Source organism: Pholcus phalangioides, unplaced genomic scaffold, assembly GCF_987345545.1.
Source record: "Pholcus phalangioides strain wild (caught in Gottingen) unplaced genomic scaffold, Ppha-v1.0 ptg000017l_1, whole genome shotgun sequence".
NCBI lineage: Eukaryota > Metazoa > Arthropoda > Arachnida > Araneae > Pholcidae > Pholcus > Pholcus phalangioides.
Window position 1 is genome coordinate 36,552,610 of NW_028301610.1, and position 17,636 is coordinate 36,570,245.

Sequence of the window (17,636 nt, forward strand, 5' to 3'; positions counted from 1 at the left end):
GCTACTGCAGGGAGTCCCCCATCAGGGGGTTTAGATGGGGGTTAGCGCACCAGTCTCTCGATGAGTATAAAAAACAAGCTTGCCGTTCGGAATCGGCAATAAATTGTAAGTTCCGGTCTAATTAGCCCTCATGTGCAGAAAATGAAAGTGGTACAACAAAAATGATCAATGATCAACCCTGAAGTGCCAGAAGCATATTTGAAATAAATTTTGTAATAAAAAATTTACTACATTTTCTTTACAGGATAAGTGATGATGGCTATCAAAATTAAGTGTGGTTTTAAGTATTAAATTACATATTATCTGGCATTATTAAGATCAATAAAATAATTTGGGATCAAAAAGCAGAAATATCTACTTAAAAAGCGGGACATATGGTCACGAAAATTTTTCGGTAAACAATCGGCTTTCTCCTGAAAAAAAAAATAAGGTTCATTTAGAGGTCCTCTTGACTAAAGCCCTACCAGCCTCCCACCAGGGTCGCCTTTAGGTGTGGCATATGAGGCTTCGCACCCAGGCGGCAGGTAAGCTTGAGTCACTTCTGGTGATACGTGGCACAGTTCCAGAGCACTCAAGCAGCATGAACACATTTCTAGAGCACTTGAAGGATCCGTGAAACATTTAGAGATCACTGAAGTGGCTCTTTAGGGGACTTATCAATAGGGAGAATGTTAGTTCAGGTGCCCAATAACTGTCAAAAGGTTTTTTCAGTTTTTGACTCATCGAATAATACAAATACAAAATACAAATACAACACCACAACAGGCAAATTGCCCAATGAGGTGGCTGACTCAACATCATGGATCCCCGAGCCCTTTTTTACCCTACCTACTACTGCTACACCACACATGCACCCCGCCCACAACCCCCCGCGGAACCCCCAACGAATCGGTACATGCGGGAATGTGCATGTACGTGTAGTGAAACCTGACGTGAAGTTTTTTTTTGGTTCCCCCGTAATGCTTGTTATGTGTAGTGCTGCCATCTGCCACCAGTTTTTCAAACTATGAGTGAAGTGTTATGATTGAATGATTTTTCGTTGTAGGACTGTTGCTCTCTGTGGCGAGACTTTTTAATGGGGAGATCGGCTCGCATTTGCGCCTTGAAGTTGGGAACCACAGAAAACCAACTTCAGCCGACCACCACTGTGGGGTTCGAACCCGGATCCTCGCATCGCGAGTCCGTCACTATAACCACTCGACCACCACAGCGGCGGAATAAGATGCCATTAAGAATATTTTGTATCTTCATAAAGGGTGGTTGATAACATAAGCATCATCCAAACATCCTTCCCCCCTTGTCATCAAAAGTCAGCAAATCTGACACCCCTCCCCATCGATGCTGACATAATACTTGAATGACCCCTTAAGCGGAGTGACAATTGATCAGGAGTTTAATAACATTAGAAACCCATAGTGAGGACAGTTTAGATTTCCAAAAAGTGACAAGGTAAGTGGTGTGACACATTACCTAGTTGATGCAGTAATGAGGCTTGACTATATAGTAGCTGTACTGGATTAACTCCATGTGATGAGAGGAAAAAGAGGAAAATTTTAGAGCTAGTATTATATATATATTAAATTCCCTTTTATTAATACTAGCTGTTACCTGCAGCTTTGCTTACACAGATTTCATAATCTGAAAATTCCCCCTTATGACCCCTTTAGGGGTTGAATTTTCAAAAATCCCTTCTTAGTGGGTCTCTACATTATAAAATAACACTACTGATAAATGTATTATTTATATCTTCAGTGGTGTCGGCTTGACAACGATTACTTCAAATAACCTCTGAACTCCCTTATGAGTTGAATTTTTAAAAATCCCTAATTAGTAAGTCTTTACATTTTAAAATAAAGCTACTTACCAAATTTCTTATTTATAGCTTCAGCATTTCTCCATATAAACTCTGAACCCCTTATGACCCCTTTAGGAGTTCCATTTTGAAAAAACCCTTGTTAGCAAGTCATCATAAAATGAAACTGCTGACCAAATTTCATATTTATAAATTCAGGAGTTTCAGCTCGGTTATCGTGTCTTGGTAAATCAATCAGTCAGGACATGTTATTTTATATGTATAAATAGGTATATAGTTTTTCTGTCATATTTTGAAAGATAAAGATCACATCTCTCGTGACCATGATGGGATTTGTGTCTTGTGCAAATCAATGTGAAGGTAATCACTACATTAAGAGCTGTCTCAGCTCGCTACAGCCACAGCCCTACAGGGCTAACGGCCATACCCCATTTCATAACGTTTGCAGTTGAAGGAGATGACCCATAAATCCTTCTGACTAGTAGTCTGATAGTGCATGTCTTAAAAATAACATAAAAGAATCAATATATTAAAATGTTATAATATATGATGGAAGCATGATATAAATGATAAAAAGTTTTAAGTAAGTAGTATTATAAAAGTGTAGTTATTTGAGACATTAATATTCTGATTCCTTTGATTATTAGGGTTGCCATAGCTAACCATAGTTATAAATGGTCATAATTGTCACAAAAAATATGTTCACTTGGTAATGACCCCGAACCAGCCTTTTCTTTTGAAACTTTGGCCAGGGATCTCCAGCCACTTTGCGAACTGGCTGGCTAAAGCCCAAAATTTGGACATTGACCAAGTCAATTTACAACAAAATTGGCCAACTTGCAAGCTAGCTGATTTCTGGCTTTGGCCATAACATGTATATGAAAAAGAAGCTTCTGACATTTCATACTTAACCTAAGTATAATACTATAAGGTATCTAGTCAAGAAAAAATTTATATAGGGGTGGGGTCTCGCTCTTTTCAACTGAAATTTTGTGTGTCAGAAATAGTTTTTTCCATGGTGAAGTGGAGCTTTTGTAGTCAGTGCAAGTGATGAACAGCACCTGCGCTTGAAATTTAGTTCATTTCTTGCTGAATAAAATAGTTTTTCAATCATTCATTCATTGGCATCTTAGGTTATTAACTTTTCATTGAAACACTTTTTTAAAAACAAAATAATGATCATTTAAAAGTAGCCACAAAAAATTAAAAACACCTGTGGATAGAAAATTTTTAACTCATTTTTGTAATAGTTCTTTTTAATACTCCATATGCTAGTAAATTAACTGTAAAAAATCTGAATTTTATAAAGTATCAATCAAAATTTTTCATTTTTTCTAAATGATTTCTTGTAGATGGATCTATCTCACAAATGAAAGTTAATCCTGGTTGAGCAAATACGTTGTTTTCATGGCTTCAAATGCAGTCAGATTTCCATACAACGAAGTTGCTTTATTCTATCAAAAAAGTTTAATTTAAAAGTGTTATATATCTGGCAACACCAGAAAATAAGCAGTATTATGTTGTATGAAGGTGGCAACACTTCATGGGAATAAAAACATGGCGGAATGGGTTGTAAATATTCTTCCGTAATAAAATAGTAAAGAGTTATCATTCAGCTCATGATTCACTAACAGAAATGGCTCATAAAATGCGATAAAGTTGGCGACGAGTGAAAGAAATCGGAAATGGCAGACATTGACGATCTAGTGCCTGTTTCAAATAATTTCGTCTGGAAGCTAAACAAAACTCCTCCAGCAACTTCAACCTGTGTCAATGTGAAAACACTTCTCCAGTCACAATCGATCTAGTTTGAATGCTACGACGAAGCAAACGAAAGTTTAGGTGAATATGGACAAAGACTCGAAAACTACTTCCAGCTCAAAGGACTCATGGATTCAACAGCAGCTAATCAACTGTCTTGGATCTAAGTACTATCACCTGCTTTCCAGTCTCATTTCACCAGATCTCCCTTCATCGAAGATGTACGATGAGCTGCTATAAATCTTGAAAGATCATCTCTGCAAAAGGGTAAACATCCTGACAGAGCAACACAAGTTTCTTTGCTGCACACAACACCCAGGTGTGCCGATTTGGAATTATATCGCTACATTAAAAGAACTTTCGAAAACCGCCGAACTCAAATCTAGTTGTGAAAATGCTGTGTTTTCAAAATTTGTCATCAACCTCATCCTACATGCGCAATTTATACAAGGATTACAGGGTGACAAAATCCGCGAAAGGATTCTACAATGAGCTGAACTGACATTCGATGAAACACTTGAAGTTGCATTAGTGATTGAAGCTTCGAAAACCGAAAATAAAGAACTCTACAAGAGTAATTACGGTTCCAGCATGAATAAAATTGTGCAATGCAACAGTGGAAGTTAACGACAGAAATCGACTCCACAGAGCAACAAGTCGGAAGCAAAACCTCAACTTGAGAGACATCGGGTTAGACAGCATGTCTCTCCATTGCGGAAAAAGCAACCACCAGACTCAAAACTGTCAAGTGAAACACAAGCTCTCGTACCAGATTTGCTTCAAAAAAGGTCATATCAGTAGAGTATGTATTACAGGTCTTCTGAAACGGAAAAATAGAATCAGATCTGAAGGAGATAGTGTTCCATATGTGGAAAATCCATATCACTTTCAAGTAAGCGAAATTGTTGATATATGCACTAATACTGCTGAAAAAGACGATAAAATATTTGCAGTCATTCAATTAAATGGGAAAAATTGTCGTTTCGAATGTGACTCTGGTAGTTGTGTGAGCATCATGAACATGAATGACTACAAGCACTTAAACCTAAATCTTTCAATCCTGAAAACAAATATATTTTTCCGAAGTTATACAGGTGGAATTTTCAAACTCATCGGATACATCAAAGTGACTGTATGCTACAATGCTAAATCCAGTGATGAAGAATTATACCTTGTCAATTTGAAGAGAGAACCTATCCTGGGTCGAAATTGGATTCGTAAATTGGATATCAACATAAATGACATTCATGATTTCACAAGTGTCAGGCATATACCTGTGTGTGCTGTAAAAAGATCTGTTCCTAGTATTTTCAATGAATACTCTGACGTTTTTGAACAAACAGTGGGCAAGATTCCAGATTATACATGCTCCCTGAAATTGCGGAAAGATGCCAAACCAGTATTTGTTAAACTACGTCCTGTACCATGTGCTTTGCGTGAAAAAGAACTGGATAACTTGTGTGATCAAGGGATCAAGAAAAAGTGGATCATTCAGAATAGGGAACTCCACTCGTCATCGTGCCAAAATCTGATGGTTCTGTAAGACTTTAGGTGCTGATTACAAGGTGACTGTAAACCACCAACTTCATGATGCCAGACACCCAAGATTGAAGACATATTCAATAATCTACGTGGTGGATCATATTTCTGCACCTTGGACATCCACAAAGCATATCTGCATTTAGCAGTCAATGAAGACAGTGCAAAAGTTCAGACGATCTCTACACATCGAGGTACCTATTTGGCAAAAAGATTGTTTGTTTGGTATTAAAACGGCACCAAACGAATTTCATTCTTTCATGGATCAGTTTGTTCAAGATTTAGATGGAGTAACTGCATATTTTGATGATTTAATTATACAAGGCAAGACTTATGAGGAATGCACAACACACTTGCTGAATGTTCTAGATAAATTACGAAAATATAATTTGCATGTAAATATCAAGAAATGTAAATTTTTTGAAAAAAGTGTAGAGTACCTTGGACATGTGATAACTTCTAAAGGACTGAACAAATCTCCAGCTAGACTCAAACTATTCAAGAAGCACCCAGACCAAAAAATTTTGACAATTTTTAGGCTTAGTTATGTATTACTCGAAATTCATCAAGAGTGCAATAAGGTTACTTCACCCACTAAACAATCTTCTCAGGAAAAGTATTCCATTCAACTGGACAGCTGATTGTGAAGCAGCATGAATAAAAATCAAGGCTGAAATTGCTAGTGATTAAGTCCTCATACCATTTACTCCAGAATGTCCAGTGACTTTGGCTACTGATGCTAGTCCACGTGTAACGGATCAGGATGACGTCCTTCTCCGTTACTGTTGTTAATTCATTATGTGGGAAATAGTCATGTTTAGGCCCCAGGGACCACTCAGCTACCGGAAACTATCCAGAAGTTCCGCTGGCATACCGTCATGAGCCAGAAAGTCAGCTTAGCCTTACGGCCGTAGGGTGGGGTGTTGTGGTCGTTTGACGAGGATGGAACCAAGGTCGGGCGGCTGATGTCCGACAAAAATTTATTTCTCATGTAACATACATTTAATTATTTAGTTTGAGGATTCTCCTGGGGGAGATATCACATCGTCTCGTTATATTTTTATTGTATTTACTTACCTGTCTCGGCGGTTGGCTGCAGACTTCCGCCGGAATAATTATTTTGTGTTTTCAGTGTTTGATGTAAGAGGCATGATCAGTGAGCCTGGCCAGCTCGCCCGATTACATTTAGCGTTGCCACTGAGAAATTTTGAAATATTTTTTTACTTTGCTTTGTATGCAAATTATTTTTGTGAAATGTTGAAATTTTATCTAGAGACGGAGTGTTGCCAGTGGACGAATGGTCCTAAAGTTAAAGCCGGTTTATGATGTATAAAAGCGTGTCTCTCGATCTCACTAATAGCATTCATTTATTTGTTCATTCAAGTATTCACCTCTTGCTTTGGCTATTTGAGTAGCTTGTTCTCGGCTTCTGTCGTGAAATTTCAAAATAATGTTAGGATCTAAATAACTACCATTCTTGTTCCCGGCGGCTCCGGTGAAGATGTTTTTACAAAAGCTAAATAACCAATTAACGAGTATTGCAGTTCAACCCGTGACTAGTTGCCCTCTGGCAGATGAAACCTTGAATGGTCTGGTTCGTGACGAAACTTCTGGTCTAACGCTATAGAAACGTCCAGTACCTCTATCTTAGACGTTCAACTGGCTGGGCTCCGATGGACTGTCATCGATGATTGCTGGGAGGTCTACCTGGAAACTGGTTGCTGACGACTTGTTCTGAAACTTGGGACACTGTTCTTCGGTTTGTTCCAATGACGTGAACGGATCTACATCTCTATCGTATCTAGTGCACTTGCATCTCTTGGTCTGCGAGAAGAAAGGTGATGTCTGGCTACATGGACTTCTGCGGTGAGATACAGATTTTTTTTATAATTAAAATTGATGTTTGAATAATTGACTTTAACGCAAAAAAAAATTGTTTTAATGAACGAAGTCTAACTTAATGTAAAATAACTGTTAATGTAATAAAGCCCTTTGAAGTGATGCAAAACAACTTGTTTGTTTGTTTCCTGCTTATTGTTTGCCTTTAACTGGATAATTCGAACCGGGCACGTAACCCCAATAAAGAGTGTTGCACACATAGTGTATCCGGAATATTATTGCATATTATGCCTGATGGAAGTGAACGTCCTATTGCATCCGCTTCAAGATCACTAACAGCTGCCGAGAAAAATTACAGCCAGCTCGATCAAGAAGCTACCGCTTTATATTGGGCATGCAGAAAGTTCTATGATTACATCTTTGGTAGAAAATTCCCATTGGTAGTGGACAATAAACCAATGATGACTCTCTTCCATCCAGAAAAAAACTTCCAGCATTGTCAGCTACATGAATGTTGCAGTATGCACATTTGCTTTCCAACTTCGACTATGACATCAAACATTCAAAATCATCTGAACATGCAAATGTAGACTATTTGTCGAGAAGCCCCTTACTATTGACAGATGTACAAGTCAACACTGTTGATGATGAATATATCCTGCAAGCATCAGTGATCATACACATATCCACAGACACAATTACTTCTGAAGAAATCCGAAAAGAAACAGAATTGGATGATGATCTTCGTGAACTAAAGAAGAATGTGATGGAAGGAACTTCATATGATCTAAAAATAACATTACAGGAAGGAATTCTACTTTGTGAACAGCGTGTAATAATACCTAAGGCACTTCAACCAACCATCCTTCAAGAGCTACACTCAACTAATTGCGGAATAGTGAAGATGAAAGCACTTACTCAAAATTACTGCTATTGGAAGAATATCGACTCTAACATAGAAAGTCTAGTGAAAAGTTGCAAGAACTGTTGGGACATCAAGAAAACCCCCCCCCAGAAAGTTCCAGTGCACAGTTGGAAAAGTCCAACAAGAAATTAGCAACGTGTTCACATGGACTATGCGGGACCCTTCATGGGACATTTTTTCTTACTTGTCATAGATGCAAAGTCTAAAATGGCCAGAAATCTACTACATGAAGAAAGCTCCAGATTCTGCTATTACAATTCATTTCTTGCGAGAAATATTCAGTCGACATGGACTGCCAGAAATTCTCGTTAGTGACAATGCTTCAATTTTCAAATCACAAGAATTCATGGACTTCTGCAAATGAAACGGTATTCGACAATGAATGATAGCTCCTGGTCATCCCTCAACAAATGGACAAGCAGAACGTTATTGCCAAACCCTGAAGACAAAACTGAAATGCATGGAATTCGAACGAGGAACACTTCGCGAAAAATTATGTAAACTACTGTTTCAGTACAGAGAGCTACACCTGTTTCATGTGGAAAGACACCAGCAGAATTATTGTTGGGAGAAAATCTCAGAACAAAGCTAGATCTCAAACCTACAACTCCTGAGTCATACAAGAACAATGCAACGTAGCCAGTCTTCGACAAATTTTTGAAGGAAGGAGATAGAGTACAATCAAGGAATTACACTCATTCAAGCCTATGGAAGTATGGAACTGTTGTTCAATGATTGGGTCGTGTTCATTACCTAGTTGAACTCTATGATGGATACATTATCAAGAGACATTTTGAACAGCTTCGATGGTGTGAAGTCAATCGACAGTCTTCTCCAACTCCTATTCGATTATCTATTCCTATGAGACACTTCCCTCGGAAGAAATCTGTCACTTTTAGTGATCATGTAAGTCAACGAGAGATTCTTGCAATTTGCCAGCACAAGACTTCATCTATGGTAGATGCTTCTCCTCAAATGCAACTCCTCGATCAACAAGAACTATTTTTCCTCCAGCTCCAGACTACTCAACACGCTCCAGAAAACCAGTTCAAAGATTGAACTTGTGACTGTTCATTACCAAATGTTGATTCTTGTTTATAACTTTTGATTGCATCATTTATCATCTTTAATTTAGTGTGGTAGCATTGTTATGTATCTGGAAACACCAGAAAATAAGCAATATTATGTTGTATGAAGGTGGCAACACTTCAAGGGAATAACAACTTTCCGGAAATGGGTAGTAAATATTGTTCAGTAATAAAATAGTAAATAGTTGTTGTTCAGCTCATGATTCACTACAGAAACGGCTCATAAAATACTACAAAAAAGTTCCTCTTATAAACTCTATATGTTGTATATATGTTTGAACAAAATATTAAAATCTACATGAAACATACTCAAATAAAGCAGAAAGGTTGAGGTAACAAATTTATAATGTTTAAATACTTTTTTAGTAATTACAACAGTCAAAACAAACAAAATGAGTATCTGAAGGTAGATCCCCTCTTAAGAAAATCATATGATACCTCACTCAGTTCACAAGAGTAAGGAAAAGCCTAAAGAATTGTACTCGAGCAGAACGGAGATCAACCAATCTCGAGACTCATGCAAAATATCTTCTCAAATTAGTCAAGTTTTATTGAAAGTATAAACAAGTCACATGAGAAATGCATGTTCACGTTAGTCAAATTGAATGTCTACAGTGGGTTTGGTTGCAGAAAAATTGTCTTCTACAACTTTAGACATTAAAGTGGAGCTTGATATGGTTACAAAATTAAAATTATATGAAATTAATTTTATTTGTATTCACACAAAAAAATTGCAAGTGTATTTCTGAACACAACCATCTTGTAATTTTTTAATCATGTTATAAAAAGTACATTGAATGTCTATAAATAAGGGAGATATAAATATTGTGATATACAGGGTGATTATAAAAAAACTATCCCGACATATGGGCCCCTAATTATCATACTATTCACAGAAACTGAATGAAATTTTGGCATAAGGTATTTTGATGTATGCGCTCAAGAATGATATGGAAAACAACAGTGTCACTCTAACAGTTACGGTTACAGTGAGAAAATTTCGAAAATATCAAATGGCAACACCAAGTTTTTTGTATTGGAATGTGATCTCCATTGTGAAAAACCCTAAATAGCGTTCGAACGGCAACTGTAGCATGAAAATCACCGGCGGTAGATAGGCTAAAAGTGAGGACAACCAATAAGGACAGAGAAGTAACATAAAATAAAGCATTTTATTGTGTTTCACAAATTTTCCACATGACCTAGTGGAGGACTAATCAGGGATCTCAGCCGAAGAAACGGTGTGACGAATGAAACGAACATTAATGCTCTGGTGCACGACAAAGTCCTTTTTACTTTTTCCTTGCCTAGCTCCAGGGATTTTCGTGCTACAGGTGCCATTCCAACGCTATTTAGTGTTTTTCAGTATGGAGATCGCATTCCAATACAAAAAACTTGGTGTTGCCATTTGATATTTTCGAAATTTTCTCACTGTAACCGTAACTGTTAGTGATACTGTTGTTTTCCATATCATTCTTGAGCGCATACCTCAAAATACCTTATGCCAAAATTTCATTCAGTTTCTGTGAATGGTATGATAGTTAGGGGCCCATATGTCGGGATAGTTTTTTTATAATCACCCCGTATATATATACACATACAAGTTAACCATTGTACAAGTTGTCATCAACATAGAACAGTAATTTTTTGGTTTTGAAAAAATATTGAAGTTAGTTTGGTTATATTTGTTTTTTATATTTATTTATGTTTATTGTTTTACATGCAAATTTATTCACTTTAAATTTAATTTTACTATACATTTTTATCATCGGGTTTAACATTTTTTCAATAATAAAAATATGGTCATGCATGTAAAAAATAAAAATATCTGACAAGCACATTTGTATTGCGTTGTAATGTGTACACACTGATGGGGGAAGGTGGAGTTCATAAAATTTAACAGCATGGATACCCACTAGGTGGTGGTGTATGTCCTATGCGATGGTTCTTATCAATCTTATTGGTTTAGTTCTTTTTTGGGACGGAACTCTATGAGGTTCCCTTACATAACACTAGGTGGTGGTGTATGTCCTGCATTATAGTCCTTATCAATCTTATCGGTTTAGTTCTTATTTTATAGGGACACCACAAAAATGATAAAAAATCATTGTCATAACAATTGTGAAATTTCATGTTTTTTAGCCCTTGACAAAAATCAGATTCGGCGATGCTATTTGTTCAAGCAGCAATATCTTCACTTCTTTCTACTCCATTAAGTCCCATACTTGGTAGTGCTATTTTTTTCACATCATATGTCCGCCCAGTCAAATTTTGGGAAAGAGATTATAAGTAAGTTTCACCGTGTCTTTCAAAATGTAATTCAATACATTACTTTTGGCTACACCATTAATGCTAAACTAAGATGTTTTTGTCATATTGCAGTACAAAAAGAGTAGATCACTCAAACACAAGATTGTCTTCACAGTTGGAGTGTAACCCAGGTAAAAAAATTTTTCATGCTTTTGTGGAATCAATTTCATTAATACTCAAAAAAAGTCAATTTTTTAATTTGTTTGGTTTAAAAAAAACAAATTTATTCTTATGGACATGATGATTTTTGCAATTAAATTTTTTCCTTTCAGAACTTCACGTAAACCTCAACCACAGTGAGTCTACTAACATTAAAATTTATGCAATTTGTAAAGTTCTTGTTGCCATTGTCAATTAAAAGGGAATTGTTTAGAGCAAAAGTCTGTGATCAGAATGATTTTTTAAAGGAGTTGCACAACTCTAAAATACAATGTATCTCTTTCAATTAAAAAAATATACAGGGTGGTAACTATTGACCATCCAATAATTACACACATGATTCCTTGTGAAAAACTGATATGGAAAAGTGTTTTCAGTGTTTTTTGATTTGAGCCATAATTAATGAGTTATAACGCTATAAAAATTGATGTCACTTCAAAATCCTGCCAAATTCACCGAACGAACACCAAACGTTTAACTTGGTTTTTTTTAAACTGAACAATGATACAACCCTAAGAAATCGAAAAGGTAAACCATTTTTTTTCCTCTTGTTGTATGTGTGTGTTCACTTTCCAAATTTTTACGCGGTTGTTTTTTACGATTTTCCAAGATTGCAGAGTTTTTGAATTCATCTGTAAGATTAAAAAAAAATATGCCGCCCTAAAAATTCTGAAATTTTGCTCAAATATGTTACTTGCCACGTGTTAGTAAAATGAACCTCAGCTTTAGAAATTAACCCAAGTATTTTTTAAAACAAATATTGAATTCTCAGGTTTTTTAAATTTATACAGTTTTTCAAACTTTATAAAATTCTAACTGGATGATCAGACATCGAAGTTCAAGGTACATCATCATGCTGTATAAATATTTTTACAGAATTTTTGGTGTAGTAGGTTTTTTCCATATCTTAAACAGATGAGCTCAAAAACTGCAATTTGTCAAAATTGCGTTCAAAGTATTCTTTCTTGTTTATATTTAAACTAATTCATTAATTTTTAATTTTATTTTGAAAAAAAAAACAAATTAACCCGATTCACACGAAATTTTTGGCATTTGATTTTCACAATTGAATGAAATATTTTTTAATCATGTTTGAAAAATCGACTTCAGTTGTCATGAAACCCCTTAAATGAATAAAGTATCTCCAACAATTTTAAGATGAGATTTTTGTTTCCAGTTCCGATTCAGAAGTTTTGGAAGATTTACATGTTGCATCACAGTTTTCGATTGTAATTCTGCAACACAATTAACTTGAGTAACACAAGAAGCATAATGAATGAAATCGATCACAGTTACAAATTGTCACGATGATGTCTAAAATTTTTTACAGCATTTCATTAATGTTATGAATGTGTGTATGAAACAGTAGGCCCCTACTCAAAACCGTATTTGGGACAACAGACAGTAAAGACATGGCTTTCATTTCAAAAATTGAGAGCTGGAGGAAGGAGGGTGTAAGCATGATTTTTCGGAAAGAAATTAAACAAAATACACACATATAAAAGCAAAGGGATGGCAAAATTGGTAGTGCCTAGGGCGGCGACATCCTGAAGTCTGTTTGTGTGAAGAAGGGACCCGGAAGCACACACACACACAACTGTCCCCTTATAAACACACGCCTCTTTTCCTGATATGACAGGCACAGTAATTTTTAATTGGTCATTTGTTTTGGTGCAGTTTGACCTAATTGGTCCTTGCGCCACAAAATACATAATCCAATTCAAGAAATATGCCCCAGAATAAACCTTCATCTGAAAAATTGACCAAGTTCTGCGCAAATCATGCAGGCTGAAAAAAATTTCAAATTAGTCCAAATCTTTCTTATGAAAGGTAAAGAAAAAATGTATTAATATTTTAGCGTGACAAAAATCAATTGTGTGCAGTCAAAAGAAATGAAAAGTCTTCATTGCACATGCAGAAATCGTTATGAAAATGTTAGTCGATGAATAATCGATAGAAAATATCCGAAACTACTAATTATTTTGAATATGCCAATTCATAAAATGCCTTAAATTTTATTATTTTTACAAGTCACCTCTGTCAAGCTACCAGTTTTGTGCACGTGACTGTTTCGACGAAGTTTTTTAAAATAACTCAAAAATATTGCCATTTCATATTGATCAACATGTAATCTGATTAAAATGACAGCATATAAAAAAGATCGCATAGTAAACGCAGTGCACTGTATGTGCATTCCCTCCAAAAATTTGACTTGATAGTGAAAGAGAACAAATTTCCACATTTTGGCAAAAAAAAATTTATTTGAAAAATTATCGATTGAAAAATGGAAAACACTTTTCTATATTTGTTTTTCACAAGGATTCATGTGTGTAATTATTGGGTGGTCGATAGTTACCACCCTGTATATACTATTTAATCAAATTTTAACTTCAAGAACACATATACATTTTGATGTGGCTGATAAGTGCAGCTTAAGAAATAATGACAAAACATATATCAGTAATGCATTGGTTTTTGTCTATGAAGAACAGCTCCATCAGTTGTGATGATGTCACTGTTGATGTTTATGAGTAAGGGGGCTAAATATAAAGAAGAAGAAAAATAAAAAAAAAAGAAAGTGGGTAGGAGGAAGAGTATCTCCCCCCCCCCCCCCAGAAGTATCAGTCTCATCAGAGTCTGAAACAAAAACTTGATGTCCACTGCAAGATATATTTGTTGACAAGTTCGGTGTTGCTTGTGAAAGTGGTGGAACTTTGTTATGATGCCTCATCACAAGCTCTTATTTTGACTCTTCTTTGGTATGGACCAATGCAGGCTTGAGTCTATTCTTTGACACCTATTTTTGTTTGTGCCATATTTGTAGTAACATTGCTTTGTGTTGATGTTTGATCAAAAGAAAGCTGTTGTAAGGCCTACAAGCTCCTCTGCATGGCATGCGTGAGATCCTCTGTCTGGGAATATAAATCAACTGTGCAGATTGAGTCCAGTTGAGGGCAAGGATGCACATGTTTGAAAACATTCTGAAGAATACTAATAAGATCTGGCTGATTGATATGTTTAGGAGCAGATTTGAACGCCTGTTAACCTAATGGTTTGCCCATGTACTAGCTCAGCAGAAGAATGAATCCATTCTTGGTGGATAGCACTCAGTCGTTGTAGAAGAAGCTGGAACAAAGCATCGATTCAAGATATTTTCTCATGGCACATCAATGATAACTTCAATGTATGATGAAATCTCTCAATGAAACCATTTGCCTTTGGGTTGTAGGCGGCAGTGCAAAAAAAGTCCACTCCCAGAATTTTTAGTAACTTCATAAATGTAGAAGACATCATTGATTGAAGTCTTTGCTGGCAAGAAAGATAAGCAGAACCCAGTCTAGCCACCCAATTATAAAGAAAGGCTCTGGAATGTGTCTGCTATAGCATCTATCACTGGAACGAACTCAACCTTTTTACATAAATTGGTCTATGAATACTGAGAAATTGAAATTTCTGGATATTATACCGAAATTAATATTTAGAAAAAAAAGTGATTTGTCTCCTCCGGGAAATCACTTTTCTTTCCACTTTTTCAGTATTAGTTTCGGCATAACATCCAGAAAATTCAATTTCTCAGTATATTTTGGGCCGAAAAAATACCATCTCTGGTCTATGAATGTCACACAATACTGACAGCTCAGTGCACTTGGCCAAGATCCAATGATATCAAAATGGACATAGCTTAAATAAAATAATAAAAAATTTACATATATCAAATATGGTATATGTTTACAAATAAAAATCAGCGATAAAATGAAAATACGCATCAATGTAAGCAAACATACAAAATTAGAAAATAAAAATAAAATTGAACTTATACACAACATTGGTGGAAACAGAATGTTATCCATATCAAGAGTTGAAAACACATTCACTAGTGGGTGAGGAGAAGGAAAAAGATTATCCTTGCATTGTTAAAAACGTTAGTGTTAAACCGACCGTGTCACCACTTTTAAGAGAGATACACTATCCTAAAATACAAAACGTCTCTTCAATTAAAAAAAAATTACTATTTAATTAAATTTCAATTTTAAGAATATGACATATATACATTTTGATGTAGCTGATAGCATAGCTCAAGAAATAATGATAAAATATATGAGTAACACATTGGTTTATTCTACAAAGAGCTGCTCGGCTCTTCTTGGAATCTGCCCCATAAGTTATGATGATATCACTGTTGATATTTACAAGTAAGAGGGTTAAATAAAAAAGAGAGAGACAGAAAAATGAAAGAGAGTGTTGTGTGCATGAGAAAAAGAGTATCCCCCTCCCCACTCCAACAAGTTAATTTTCTTCTCAACGTTCCCCCAATGCCAGCCACTAGCATTGGAGAGATGCTTAAAGAAAAAAAACTTGTACTGATGGCTTTGCACCTCGAGAAACTATCTTTAAACTGAAATTAATCCATCAAATTGTCAGAAAGCAGGGAAAATCATTTGGAATTATCGGTTTTCATAGGCAATTTTTATCCATGGTGGAGCAGATCATTTTGTGTTCCTTTAACTTGAAGGTTTTAAACATGTATAATGTCAATTTTTAAATACGTTATAGTGGAATCTCCCCTAACAGTCACTCCCTGTTAATGGAAATTTTTCTGATCCCAGGTCCTGTGGAATAGGTTTTAATGTATTTCACTTCCCCTCCACACTCTCTCGATAGTGGACAGTAAAATGAGGCAAAAAATGGTTTTTTTTTATTTACTGTAGCGATTTCATTAACCTTAATACCTAAATAATATGTTCCTGAAAACAAACTGTAATCATTTTATCAAGACATAAGGAAAAACAAAGATAATACAAAAAGGTAAATGGAAGACATGTTGCTACACACATGAAACATAATTTGCACTCTGAGGGGTGCACTAGATTAACAAAAAACACTATGGGAGACTACTAGATTAACAACAGTTTCCAACGCGGAACATTGATTTTGTTAGTCAGAAAAAAAGAAAAAATGAAAGCATTTTTTTGAGATTGAAATTTTTGTTTTGTAAATTAAGTTTATAGTCATTTCAACACTAATGCTATCAATTTAATTTTTTTTAAATCATGTATTTTTAAGGAAGAATAAAATTTAATTCTTTTGTTTTTAATTTTAATGTTATGTCTATTAACATGGGCAAGTCCAGAAAACATACAAGGAAATTTTTTTTCATAAATTTTTTGATTGATATGTCTAAACTGAGGTATCAGAAGAGACAATAAAAAGAAAAGATAAAAATCAATCTAAGTTGGAATTTTTGCCGGTAAAAGATTAAAATTTGACTTCCATGAAAAAAATCTACAGGAGTTTATAAACGCATAGAGAGATAATGTGTTTTTTTTATGACAGATTTGAAGCATAAGATTATGAGAAGTTTTGAGGGAAAGTCCCACAGAGCTTCAAGAATTTTTTTTTTTGACAACTTTTTTGGAAACATTGATGGAGAGCTTGTTATCAAAGCTTCGTCGATAGACCAGTAGTCAGGGGGCTATCAACCAAAATTTGGGTCCATTTCTCAGACCCTTTACAAAATTCCAGTTCTGAAAAACAGACCCTTCACAAAATGCATATTAATCAAACCATAAATTAGAAATTGCTGTAGAAATTGGTGGTTATCTACATTGCAGTTGCTCATGAAAATAAGATGTTCTCCATTCTCCCATCAGCCTCATTGACAAACATTGATTTTCATCCATCCTACTCTGGCAATGCAATTGCATACCCAGACTTTCATTTTGATTGCTACCAAAAAGAAAAACCAATACAATGGCCACATTGTATTCAAACTGTTTTAATTCCCTAGTTGTGTTTTTGATTGAGTTTCGAACACCAGAGACCTCCAGTCAAGTGTTTCTTTTAAGAGGATCATAAAAATTTAGCCAGATAGGAAAAAAAAATGAAAATTTCTGCCTCAAGGTTTTTTGTACAGTTTTGGTGGCATTAATGTGACAGAATCATAATCAATTAATGCGACAGTACCATAAAACAAGGTGAATAGGAACAGTTTGAGTGAATGGGAACGAAACTTTGTAAAAACACAAACATATCCCTGTATTATCATCGCAAAAGAATTTTCCATTATGTTAGCCAACTGAAAAATAAATTAAGAATGGAAATTCTTTTGTGAACATAATATGGGAATATAGGTTTGTGCTTTATACAAATACAAATAGAGCGCCACAACAGCCAAAATGCCGAACGAGGTGACTGAGAAAAA

At 35.4% G+C, this 17,636-nt stretch overlaps 1 protein-coding gene across 1 annotated transcript in view; it reads left to right on the top strand.

Moving 5' to 3' along the window:
- The window catches only part of pcx (pecanex), a 359,123-nt gene that overhangs the window by 257,265 nt on the left and 84,222 nt on the right, over nucleotides 1–17,636 (top strand). Inside the window, exons 27-28 of the mRNA XM_089247188.1 lie at nucleotides 11,125–11,254; nucleotides 11,348–11,406. Coding sequence (XP_089103314.1) covers nucleotides 11,125–11,254; nucleotides 11,348–11,406 — 189 coding nt within the window. The remainder of the gene's footprint in view (nucleotides 1–11,124; nucleotides 11,255–11,347; nucleotides 11,407–17,636) is intronic.